The sequence below is a fragment of the Scardinius erythrophthalmus genome (assembly GCF_964197995.2).
Source record: "Scardinius erythrophthalmus genome assembly, chromosome: 1".
Classification (NCBI taxonomy): Eukaryota; Metazoa; Chordata; class Actinopteri; order Cypriniformes; family Leuciscidae; genus Scardinius; species Scardinius erythrophthalmus.
This window is the reverse complement of record NC_138221.1, coordinates 17,964,132-17,977,419: the sequence shown is the minus strand read 5'-3', so window position 1 is coordinate 17,977,419 and position 13,288 is coordinate 17,964,132. Positions and strand designations below refer to the sequence as shown.

Here is a 13,288-nt window from a genome sequence, read left to right as displayed (position 1 = left end):
GTGAGACTTGTGTATTAATGGTTATGTGTATATTCCCGAAGTGTTTGCATAGAATCATATATATATTATATATTAACCGTGCTATGCGTTGATTAGTGAGTTGGCGCGGGTGTGAGTTCATATGGCCATTTATACGAGTGTTGTTTATAGGGAATATATCAGTGATGTAGTGTGACGTCTCAGCCTAGGCTGTACGTAGGGGTGTGTTTGTGTTGTAGGTTTTTAGGTGCCGTCTGGAGGGGGCGTGGCCGACACACCTGACACCTGAGCAAAATCTGCGCAGAACCGATCACCGGTGATCAGCGCGAGATGCATGCCAGTTAGAAATGTGTCCGAGTGCGGTCCGCCTTGCTCTGATGTCATGCTGACGTATGTCAAAAAACTCTCGCGATCGCAAGGCAGACGTGTCGGATTCTGCAGGCGAGCGCAGTTGCTCTCCACCGACTGCGCGGATCAAAAGCACGATAGGAAACGACTTGCTGACGACACAGCATGTTCATTGGTTTAAACAACCGTGATGTATTGTTCTCTTTTAAAATGTTTGATTTTAAAACTCTAATATCATGTTTTATGTGTGTATGGCTACTTACATTAAAATCGCTAAGATTTTAAATTAAAACTTAAAATTGACAAAAACAGCCGACTCTCATGCCTTTTCTTTTGCATTTAAGTTGTAATAGGCCTACAATAAATCTTTCATGTCACAAAGAACTTGTTTTTTCACCTCCACTAATGAGAGTGTTGTTCATTATGTCGCCTTGTTGAGGTAAATTGTAGTTTTCCTTGCTTTACCCCGGTCTTAAAGTTGGCTAGCCTTAAAAAGATGACTGTGAAAAAGAGTATAATTAAATTAAAGGTGAACTAAGTAACTTTTTTACCTTAACTGAACAGCTTCGGAGTCATTGGAATGGTTATATTACTTATTTCGGGTTGAATGGTGGTCGTTTCGCACCCCCCTGGTGCCCGTGAGCGGAAAATTCGCACTTGCAACTTTGAGACGGCGGGCCGCCGACCGCCGCGGCAGGAAGTATCGCGTGATATCAGGTCTCGCGATGTAAACAATTGCTTTACGGCCAAAAGAAATCTGCTCAAATACTGTCATTATTGCGCTCCCTCACGCTGTCCGAACCCGAAGGAAGAAGACGTTTTAAAGAATGTCCCATCTACTTTGATGTCGTTGATCTACTAGCCTCTGGTGTCTGAGAATCACCAAAGAGTTTTTACAACAGTGTTGTCAAATATCTATTCCGAAGCTGTGGGGGGAGCTCTAGAGAGAAACCTGCGAGCAAAAAGCGAGAATACAGCGAAGAAATCCCGAAGCTACTGAGTGCTGCTTTAAATGCATTTATGGTGAGATTACTACATTTTATTTTATTAAACGCATTTATGGTGAGATTATTATATTTTCATGTCAATCTGTGTTCATTTTGACCACGAACCATGCGCTGTCACTTTAATTCAGTGCGTGCAGCACAGCAAAAATAGACTCGGTGCGGAAACGATCTCTGCACTGCTGTAGCCTCTACGCACCGCGCATGGAACGCATCGCCAGACCGCATCCACGCTCAGTGTGAAAGCTCTAATACGGAGCCCGGGAATCAGGTGTGTATAATCTTAAAAAACTCGAGGCCCCTCCGTATATTCACCAGGCCCACCTAATGACGTTCTGTATCCGCCACTGGTATGAGTAGCCTATGTTAGTATGCGATTTCGAATTCAGCCCATCATTTCTTCGCTGTTATTTTTTTAATAAATCAATGCTATTGGTCAAACTTTATGTATGTCAGTGAATTTTACAAATATTTAACAACCAATGAAAAGCATCAAAACAGCTTGTGTTAAATCTTGTTACTCGATTAGACTGTCAAGCAAAACCTCACAGCTCATAGCTCCTCGTAGCTCCGCCCCTCCTCCTCCGGCCAGCGCATAGCTGAACGTAGGCTAATCAGTGATCTTGTTAGATTAAATAAAGAACTGTTTTTTAAAATAAGTACAGCGTTTTCTTTACTCAAGAAATACTATGTCTATAAAGGTTAATATTTTATGTTTTTGAGGTCTGAGATGCGGGAGCGGTGAAGAGAGAGAAAGGGCAAACCAGAGTACAATTTACTCTCGCGATCGACTGGAAAGCAGTCCGCGATCGACAGGTCGACCGCGACTGGTTGGGCACCCTTGGCCTACGCTAAGGTTTTTCCCAGAAGAAGTAAAACCATGTGACTAATAAATCAATGACAATGTAAAACATGTGACATATATAAAACATGACACAATGTGACTTTTAGTACTTCATTTTATTAACTCCTGGGAATTGTGTTCAAATTATGTTTACCACAAGTGTGTATTCATTTCAGCATTCTTTCTTCCTTCCCTTCCATCTTGGGAACCTATGTGTGTGTGTTCTTGAGTATAAGTCCGGAAATGGAGATGTATTTGTTAGTTTGTAATTTTTTTTACTGCCCAGTTCCTTCATTGCTGTGACGCAATCGGCCTTCAAATGCGGCCTTCGGAGGATGCAGCCCTGAGTTGGGACACAGTTTTGTTTCTCAGCACATAAAGATGAACCATTGATCACTCGTGTGCGGCTTCTCTCCAATGTGGTTCCTCATCCTCTCATGTGTTTTCAGATTTGATGACTGACTGAATCTCTTGTCACAGTGTGAACACTTGTAAGGTTTTTCTCCAGTGTGAATCCTCTCATGTGTTTTCAGATGTGGTAACTGACCGAATCTCTTGTCGCAGTGTGAACACTTGTAAGGTTTTTCTCCAGTGTGAGTTCTCTGGTGCAGTTTTAAACAGTTCGGTCTAATAAAAGTCTTCCCACACTCAAAGCACACGTACTCTCTCACACCAGTATGAGTTTTCCGATGGGTATGTAAAGATTGCTGCAGTGAAAAACTCTTTCCACATTCAGAACATGAATGTGGCTTCTCCTTTGTATGAACTGTCAGGTGTTTCTTCAGGGCTGATACCACAAGAAATGTTTTTCCACACTGATCACATGTGAACGGCTTCTCTCCAGTGTGAACGCTCATGTGAATCTTAAGACAACCTTTGCGTCTAAAACTCTTCCCACATTGATCACATGTGAACGGCTTCTCTCCAGTGTGAACTCTCATGTGCATCTCAAGACTATGTATGGTTGTGTAACTCTTCCCACACTGAGTGCAGGTGAAAGATTTCTTGGCTCTTTTCTTTAAAAATGTATTTTTAGTCTTTGAGCGACTCAAAGGTTTCTCTCCAGGTTTGACATGATGTTCCTCCTCCACTTCACTCAGTTCTTCACTATCCTCCTTCACTTCGCTCAGTTCTTCACTCTCCTCCTTCACTTCACTCAGTTCTTCACTCTCCTCCTTCACTTCACTCAGTTCTTCACTCTCCTCCTCCTTCACTTCGCTCAGTTCTTCACTCTCCTCCTTCACTTCACTCAGTTCTTCACTCTCCTCCTTCACTTCACTCAGTTCTTCACTCTCCTCCTTCACTTCACTCAGTTCTTCACTCTCCTCCTTCACTTCACTCAGTTCTTCACTCTCCTCCTTCACTTCCATCAGTTCTTCACTCTCCACCTTCACTTCTCTCAGTTCTTCACTCTCCACCTTCACTTCTCTCAGTTCTTCACTCTCCTCCTTCACTTCACTCAGTTCTTCACTCTCCTCCTTCACTTCCATCAGTTCTTCACTCTCCACCTTCACTTCTCTCAGTTCTTCACTCTCGTCCTTTACTTCTCTCAGTTCTTCACTCTCGTCCTTTACTTCTCTCAGTTCTTCACTCTCCACCTTCACTTCTCTCAGTTCTTCACTCTCGTCCTTTACTTCCATCAGGTCTGACATGAAATGTGAAGAAAGAAAAATAAGTTAAATTTTTAGTACACAATTCAAAGAGATAAATATAAAGTGAAAGGACATAAAAGCGAGCTCTGATGTAATAGCAGAAATTAGGCAACAGCTATAAAATATTACAATGCATTATATAAATCAATTATACGTCCCTGTCCCTCAAAGCATTATAGCCACAAATAACATGTTTCTGTAGTGAGAACTATTAAATATAGTTGATCAACGACATTTTAACATAAAAAAATAAATTTTTCTGACACCAACTTTTAGAATGAGATTTCATTTATTTTATGAAAAACTTTAATCCTCTATGGTACGGTGTTGCCTCCAGGCAACAGTCTATTTTTTTATAAAAACTTAATTAAATGTAATTGGTCAATGCTTTAAGGTAACTGGTCTAAGGGGAGGGGATGAAAATGCAAAAGAGTGGCCACATGACCCACAGGGGTTAATTTTGTTCCAGCACACGTGCATATGTCACATGGTTTGATATTTTCTCCACTGAAAAAGGCATTTTTCACTCATTTCTGTCCAGATAATCAGCTACAAAAAAAATCTGAGTCACCTTCATTGGTAAGTAAAGAAGTATTTTCAAAAACTTTACATTATATATCATCAAATATATCGTAGGAAATTACATAGAACTGCATGTTGCCTCGAGGCAACATTGTACCATAATGGAATCACATAAGGCCATACTAGGTTTTAATACAAGTGTATTTTATTTGTAAGGAAAAGAGTTTGAATTATCTAAATGTATTTGCATTTTTGCATGATTTTGAAATGCATTTATAAGAAAGGTAATTAACATACTATACATGCACATATTATGATTTAATGCAGGAGATGAATCCGCACGTTTTCTATGGCACTTCAAAAAGGTATAAAGCACAGGTAGCACTGCCAGTGAATGAGAGTGAGGATGAGAGAGTTTTTGTTGTTTTTCCCGCACAAAAAGTATTGTCGTCGCATGATAAACGTAATGTAGAGCCACTGTAGTCACTTGGACTATTTTAACGATGTTTTTAATAACTTTTCTGGGCCGGCGAGTTTCGGTCCCTCAGAAAGCCTATGGAGGAGTGATGCAACCGTCAGATTTCATCGAAAAATATCTTAATTTGTGTTCCGAAGATGAACGAAAGACTTACATGGTTGGAACAACATGAGGGTGAGTAATTACTGACAGAATTTTCATTTTTGGGTGAACTAACCCTTTAACTCTCTCTTTTCCAGCACTTTAGATACAGTTGCGCTTAAAGAAGATTAAAGAAAACAGCCCAACGCTGTGGTACAACGAGCACACTCGGGCCTTTAAGAGAGCAGCCAGAAAAAGGGAGCGCAACTGGAAGAAAACAAAACTAGAGGTATGTCGCATTTCATGGAAGGAGAGCTCGATTGCTTACAGAGAGGCTTTAAAAGCTGCTAGATCTGCTTATTTTTCAACCCTATTAGAAGAAAATAAACATAATTTGTAGAGGCAACAATCTTTTAATTAATAAATACATTTAAAAATAATTATAATGTTTATTGATATTGTTATAGTGTCCAATTTTAAGCAGGAAAAACAAATATTTTTTCCTCACTGATATCATATTGCATACCATAGAGGGTTAATTATTAAGGGCCGGTCACGTTAAACTCTTCACTTAAAAAACTAGCATCACAATAAGTGTATTGTGATTGTCAAAGCATTTAGTATCAACATATGTTACTACATGGTACAATGAGTTTTCGTTTTTATTATTGCTTGACAGAAATTTCACAATTCAACGGCATGCACAGACTTCTCCACACAGGTTCACACTCAGTCATTTTCAAATGAACAGCCCATGTTCAACTTCAACCTACTCTGTTAATTTGAGTGGTGACAGATATTATGGGAGTGGCTTGATGCAGTTAACTTAAGAAACTTTAATTAATACTGTCACGTAACAAATCTGCTTCAAAAATAAATTAAAATGAATTGCTCATCACAAATTTTAAAATAAAAATGTAAAGCCTGTACAAATCCTAGAAATCGATAAATGATTGCCAATCATGTAGGGGAAAAAAAGTGCACATTTTATGCATCTATTAACTTTTACATTGTTTTGGTCGCTTGGATGTTTCCTTATAAAGATCCAGAAATGCATCATGCTTTTCGTCAGGTGTCTTTTTTAATTATATGATGTCATTACGTTGCCATCAGAACAATCTTTAGCTTATTCTAATTTTTAAAAAAAATATTAGTACATTATCTGTGTCCTACATGTTTCCCTCATTCCTGTTACTTCTCACATTATTTTCCTTCTTCCTCAAAAACAGAGCATTTCTTAAAACTGTGGCACCCAAGAAGTGACATCATCTGGGCTCTTTCTACAGCATGATGGGAGGACAAGAAAATAATCTCAATCCATTCTCTCAGTTTTTACACAAACTGTACAGTGTTGACCAGATACTAAGGTAATTATAAGAAGAATAATCTCAATAAATATGAATAACTTCTAGAATTTATGAGAAATACAACTTTATTAGTAACTATAAATCAGACTGTTTATTGGTAAAATAATTATAATAATAACTAGGCTATATTGAAAAATGTCTAAAATATTGGCAACATTGTTGCAAAAAATTGTTGAACCAGATATAAATGTAACAAAAAAGAGAGCTAAAATAATATTTATGACCTTTACTGACCATTTGTTGAAAACAATGTTTTTTTAACTGTTCATCTAAAAGTGATGAAGTGCTTGAATGTTTCTAACATGAATGTTCTTCAGCATCATGAATGAATGAAGAATAAACACCAACCTCTTTGTTCTTCAGGATCTTCAGTGTGTTTCATTCTGCAGGGTTCTGGATCACTCATGTTCTCACTGTCCTCTTTAATAAACTCAGTCTTTGCAGATTTCAGCTCTTCCTGATGCTCTGATGCTCGTCTTCACTTGCAGCTGATGGGAATTTACAGCATTTATTGGAGAATTAATGTGGGAGGAGCTTCACTGATGATGTGATTTTTGTGGGAGGAGCTTCACTGATGATGACTTCCAGTGTGGGAGGAGCTTCACTGATGATGAATCAAAGTGTGGTAGGAGCTGATCTGACAAAATCAAAAAATATATCAGTTACTGAGTCTGTTTTTGTACTAAATATCACATCTAAGCACTTATGCCTGTTTGTCTGTCTATTGTCAAGTAACTGATGCCAATTCACATATTTTTTTACTAACCTGGGGCCGTATTCACACAAAGCATTTTATCTTACCACTAGGAGTACTTCTAAATCGCACTAAAAGATTTTAGCTAGGAGTTTTCTCTTAAAAGTTATTCACATCACCTTTCAGACCTACTCTTATTAAAGAAAAATTACAACTCCTAAACTAATAGTGAGTCTTTGTTGCTGCCTGCCTAATGTTTTTTCTCATTAAAATCATGCTCACATACATACTGTTTTAATATAATATAATATAATATAATATAATATAATATAATATAATATAATATAATATAATATAATATAGCTGAATGTCCAATAAAGCTGTTCTCATTTAAAACACTGCTCATTCACGTCTGTTAGCTGCCGTGCTTCACTCTGCTGCACTCATGGTACGGCCGCACAGTTCCTTGATTGTTACGCCGGAATGAGAGTATAGTTCCTAGCCATCTAGGCTTAGAAAATCGCAACTTTTCATTTTCCGTCGATCTTAGTACGAGGTTTAACAACAGAAGAGTCAAGTTTTAAATAGGAAAAATATTGAAAATCGTTGGTCATTTTGAAAGAAACGCTACAGAATGAATGGATTCTAAAACGGTAAAACTCAACTGTTTAACTCTGGGGGAGTTGTAAAATGAGCATATTTACGAAAAAAGTGGAGTATCCCTTTAAAGAACAAGTTTAAAGGGGTCAGATTACTAATATTGGAGTCAAATAACTAAATGCTTATTCTCCATCTTTTTAATCCTATTAACGTTATTGGTTCAAAATAGCACTAATCCTTCCAAGACCAAAATATAGTGTTTTCAGCAGCTGTTAAAGGGTTGATCAGCTTTTTTCCGAAGGCTTGTGTTTAGGCTATGTGGTGCAGTCTAACATGTGTTCATGCTTCATTCAAAAAAACCCGCATTTTTTCACATAGACATAATAAATACATAGACGCCCTATTGGCCGCTTTGGAACGTTGCTGCGATACGTCAACGCGTCCACCATTTTGTGGAGGGCAAGACTGCGCTGTAATCAATGCAAGTGAACAGGTGAGCTGCGGTTTTTCTGTATAAAAACCAAAAAAAAATTACATTTATCAACCGATTTCGGTGGTTTGTATGTGGTGTACAAAAAAGTTCCATCTGTAGTTAGTTAAACTCTCGATAGTTAGACTTATAATTATTTTATTTTTTTTTAATAAGGAATGGCCAAAGCTCAGGCTTGTCATGTATTTAGCTTTTCATTCTTGGATAAGAATTGTGAACACCCCCATACTGAGATATAATTTAATTTTCACATTAAATTAAATAAAGTTTTCTTATTGTGGGAAAAGCATATTCTGTCATTGACCTGATTTTAGCAATAACAAAGATAACTGATGGATCCTTTATGGTAATACATATGATATGGTACAACTACAGTGCAATGCAAATAGTAAATTAGATAAAGTGAGAGGTAGGCTAATAGTAAATAGTTTAGTCAATAAAATAAACAAACAGTATACAGTAAATAAAATAGTAATGAAAAGTATAATTATATAATATCATAAGTACTAATATAATAATAATAATAATAATAATATATTGATAATAGCATAGTTTATGTATAATACTATAATAATAGCAATAGAATATGAAATATCAATTACAGAATATAGACAATAAAAAAGAATAAGTTAAATAGTTACAATGAATAGTAAAATAATTTAACAGCATAACTATAATAGATTGATAATCGCAAGTGGTATATTATTATAATAACAATAATAAATAATGTAAATTTATACATTTTAAAATATTATTACATAGGCTATATAGAATAAAACGAAGCAACCCTGTCTCTTTTTGTTAAATTTCAGTTTTTAAAAGGTATAAGAAGCTATACAAGTCAAGAAATAAAGTAAACGATCCAGTCAAACATACAGCAGGCTACACTGTTAAAGTTAAATAGCCTAAATATATAAAGTTATGAAACTTCACTTTGCCCTCAGCCAAAACAATCTGCCAAGGAACAAATTATAGATTAATGAAACCAAAGATCGCCCGTTAGATAAACACGAGACGAATTATTCTCACTAGACTGACAGCGACGAACGTCAGAACTCAGAAGCACTATAGACGAATCCGACGAGCGTTCTGTGTAGGCTGCCATCTTGTGGCGACGCCATTACTGAGCTGTTACTAGTATGTAAACAAACCTCCGTGATAACGCAAACGCACCCTCGATGACAGCTGCAGGCAGTATGACTTGTTAGGTTGATGATGTTAGACAGTGGCCTCCAGTCACAGATGAAGGTACAAACGATCTTACAGATTATTTATGAAAATAGCTTGGCAATAACTATGCTAGCTAGGCAAGCTAACGAGGAAACTATTAAAAGATCTGTCCATTTGGCAACAATAAATAAATTAATGATATCAAATAAACGAATTCATGTTTTTATTTTGTGACCATTATTTATCTCATTTTCACATTTCAAAAGGAAAGGGTAAGGTACAGCTAACTGCTAGCGTTGTTGGTTCTCAGAGTGAGAGTCACAGTCAAGCAAATACAGTAACGTTAATGCTACTAAGTTACTGCCCCAACGCGCCCCTTCGGTTGTTTTAAAGGTATTCAAGAGTATTTTCTCCTTCGCCTGGCATCCGATGATCAACAAAATGCCAACTACAGGTCACTGATAGAGGGTCAAAAAATTATCTGAGCTCCGTATGGGTTGGTCAAATAATGCACACTCTACCAGATGATAAATACATAGTTCTTAAAGGACCTGTCCGATCTTCACAGACCATTAACAACACTTATACTGTTCAAATAACTCTGCAGAGGAAGAATAGTAAAGTTGTAGATGTAACGTTAGTGACAGTCGTAAATTGCGGGCTGTTTATTCCAGTGGACGCAACCAAACCAATAGGAGGCAATGGCGCAACGCTACCCAGCAACAGCTCAGTAATGGCGCCCGCTTACTTCCGGTAGTTTCGCCGGATTCGTCTATAGCCGAGGCAAGGCTGTTCTCGGCGGGGTACATGAGCGCTGAGCGCCCGCGGTGATCGCTGGATCAACTCCGAAACCGTCAGATAACATTTTTAAAAAGGCGCTATCTTTATAAATAAACCACAGATTTGAGCTTTAAACAACTACATTGTCGACTGAAAAACTCTTAAAACTACATTTCGTGACACAATAACAGTAGTATTTTTAAATTTCGCGGCCTTTCTCCTCTGAAAATAAAAATAGTAAATGAAATGCAACCAGAAACAAATTTTCAGTTTTGCTTGTGAAAGGTAATTCCCTGAGACCTGTTTTCAATTGTGTGGCGATTTGTAAAGCCCCAAGCAGCACAAGAAATAGGCATTTTTCTCAATTCTCGTTATGAGAGGTATGGGAAAGTTGCCCTCCGCAGTATGGCGGCGCCGTTGACGTACGATCCAGCGGCCAATAGGGCGTCTATGTATATTAGGCTGCGTCCGAAATCGAATACTTCCCTACTATATAGTATGCGAAAAACAGTACGCGAGCAGAGTAGTATGTCCGAAATCATAGAATTCGAAAAACAGTAGGCGAGAAGTACCCGGATGACCTACTACATCCGGCGAGATTCTGAAGTGCGCATACGATGGACACTTTACTATCCCATGATGCCACGGGAGAGGAGTTGTCGTCGTTATATTTGAAAATGGCGGAAAACGGAGACGCGGCTGTTTTCAAGTGTAAGTACTTTACAACACACTTTTTGTTTATTTGTGGTTAAATTGTATTTGTTTAACATCATATAAGTAAACGATTGACTTGTTAAAAGTTTAAATAATGTAAATCGAGGGTACAAGTTTGTGAATTGGCTGCAAAATGACAATTTTATCATTATTATTATTGCCGAACAGAACGAGCTAATGTCTGTCAGTTAACACTGTTTTATTTAAACAACGACGTTGTTTCTCAGTTAAATGAGAGGGTTACAAAACTTTTATTTTTTAATTTTACAACGATTTTATTTCTTCTTTACCAGTGTTGATATGTAATTTGTGTTGGCTACAAAGCAAGCTACTGTAATCAAGTGTACCTCAACTTGTCCAACATTAATATTAATTTAATAATATAGATTGACCATGGTTCATCACTAATGTTAAATTCTGTGTTGATTTTGCAGGGGCTGATGACCACACCTGTGTTCTTATGGCTAATGGAAGAGAGGAAAGAAAAGAAAGAGCGACGAGAGAGAGAGGAAAAATTCCTTCTGCTTTTAGAAATTGCTAAAAAAAAATTATAATAAAGAAAACAAATGTTACACACTCTCTTTCCATTTATTTGTTATAAGTTCATTTTGTAATGCTGTTTTAGCAAGTTTTATTACAAAACACTTAATTCCCAGGGATTTACAGTAGTTAGATTGTCAATTGTAAAGTGTTTAATATGTGGCATTGAGTAATTAATATTTTTAAAGGGTGTTGTGTGTGCACTTATTTTGTGACAGATTCCAGATGTTTTTTGAAACAAGCAAATTGCAGGTATATCTGAAAAATATGAGTGCCACACTGAAGAGAAATATCCACATACCCCAGACACCTTTAAAATGTATTTGCTTTATTTTTGTATATTATTTAACTTTTAAATGGATACAGAATACAAAAGTTTAAAACAAAATCACAAAACTTTGGCAAAACTTTTTTTTATTAAAGTGTCATCTTGAGGGAAGAAAATGAACTTCAGCAGCTTCAGTAAGGTAACCTTCACAGGTTTCTAAAGATCTAAAGGGACTTTCTTACTAACAGTCTCATTTGTTGGGCATCACTTTAAAATAATTTAAAATCTGTTTCTTTAAAAGCATGTGTACAAGATGAGAACTTTACACCTTGGGTAATTTTTGGATTTCCACTTGAATTTTTCCTACCTAAATTTAAAGTAAATAATTTGTAAAAAATTAAGCTCAAATATGTGATATGTAGCTAGAACACCAGCACCTCGATGTCCTTTTTTTCCACCCATGGTCGCAATCAGTGACTGGATGGACTACCGTGAGGGGTGGAGGTCAGCTCCATCTTTAAAATATAGATGAAGAATTGGCGTTGTAGGGCTCACAATCTGTAACGTGTTCATAGTTTATTTTAAAATACGATTTGAATCGACAAGACACTTGTTTTCTGTGTTGGATTATTTATATGTATATGTATTATATGTATATGATCCATTTCTTATATGTGTGTGTGTATATATATATATATTATATATATATATACACACACACACATATATATATATATGAATACTTAAGATGTAAAAGCCTCTAAGTGCCATCTGGAATTTTCTTTTAGTTTGATTATTTTTATCAAGTTTATCATGTTTATGTTCAGTTATTTCACTTTAATGGCAATGAAAAGGACCTATTAATTGTCATTAAAGTGAAATTACTGAACCTATAATACAAGTTTGATAAAAATGCTCATTTTAGAAGAATCCTTTTCTTTTACGTCTTAAGTCTTCATACATGAATGAATGTGTGTGTGTATTGTATCTGACCTCAGTGTGTTACCCTATTGTTCACTGTGTGTGTGTGTGTGTGTGTGTATATATATATATATACACACACACACACACACACACACACACACTGTGATATTGCCATCCATGAATGAATCGACAGAGATAAACACACGCATATTATTGATTCATTCATGTTTATTCATTGATGGCACTATCACAAGCAAATAAATTACTTTTTCCTTACCAAAAATCAACCTCTGCCATTGTTCACAGGTTTGTGTGTGTGCGAGCAACTGACCGACGACTCTGAATTGTGAGCACGAACGACGTAAAAACGCAGACGAAAGCGGAAAGAAGAACTAAAAATGTTATGTTGGTGCAGTCAGTGGAACGGGCTCTTTAAATTTTCGCGCTGATGTGACCGCGCATGTTACGTGACAATACCAACATGGCGCATGTAGTACGTCCGGACTCCATTCATACTACCCGTATTCATACTATATAGAACGTACTTTTTTAACGGTCGCGAAGTACGTTCTAATTTAAATGTAGTACCTACTCACAAAGTATGCGATTTCGGACGCAGCCTATGTCTATGTTTTTTCATATAATTTACCTTTATTCTGCACCGCTGTGTCCCTCCTCGTAAACCGATCTTCTTCTTCTTCTTCTTCTTCTATAATTTTATTGGCAGTTTGCAGTCAAAGTGCATTACCGCCATCTACTGGGCTGAGGTGTGATCACATAGGGATGTCAAAAAAAAAAAAAAAAAAAAAAAAGTAACTAAATAAACAATAAAT

General features: G+C 36.8%; 1 protein-coding gene across 2 annotated transcripts; it reads right to left on the bottom strand.

The window, feature by feature from the left end:
- Window positions 1-2,273: 2,273 nt before the first annotated feature.
- LOC308699975 (uncharacterized protein) lies at window positions 2,274-13,239 on the bottom strand. 2 transcript variants are annotated; one of them, XM_081381195.1, is made up of 3 exons: window positions 13,105-13,239; window positions 6,624-6,912; window positions 2,274-3,820 (listed from the first exon to the last, which is right to left on the bottom strand). In XM_081381195.1, the coding sequence occupies exons 2-3, from the start codon at window positions 6,679-6,681 to the stop codon at window positions 2,544-2,546; spliced, it is 1,335 nt and encodes a 444-aa protein (XP_081237321.1). In that variant the 5' UTR covers window positions 6,682-6,912; window positions 13,105-13,239; the 3' UTR covers window positions 2,274-2,543. The 2 variants fall into 2 exon arrangements, with proteins under 2 accessions (XP_081237321.1, XP_081237322.1); XM_081381196.1 differs by having other exon boundaries at window positions 2,274-3,730.
- Between the last annotated feature and the right edge of the window lie 49 nt (window positions 13,240-13,288).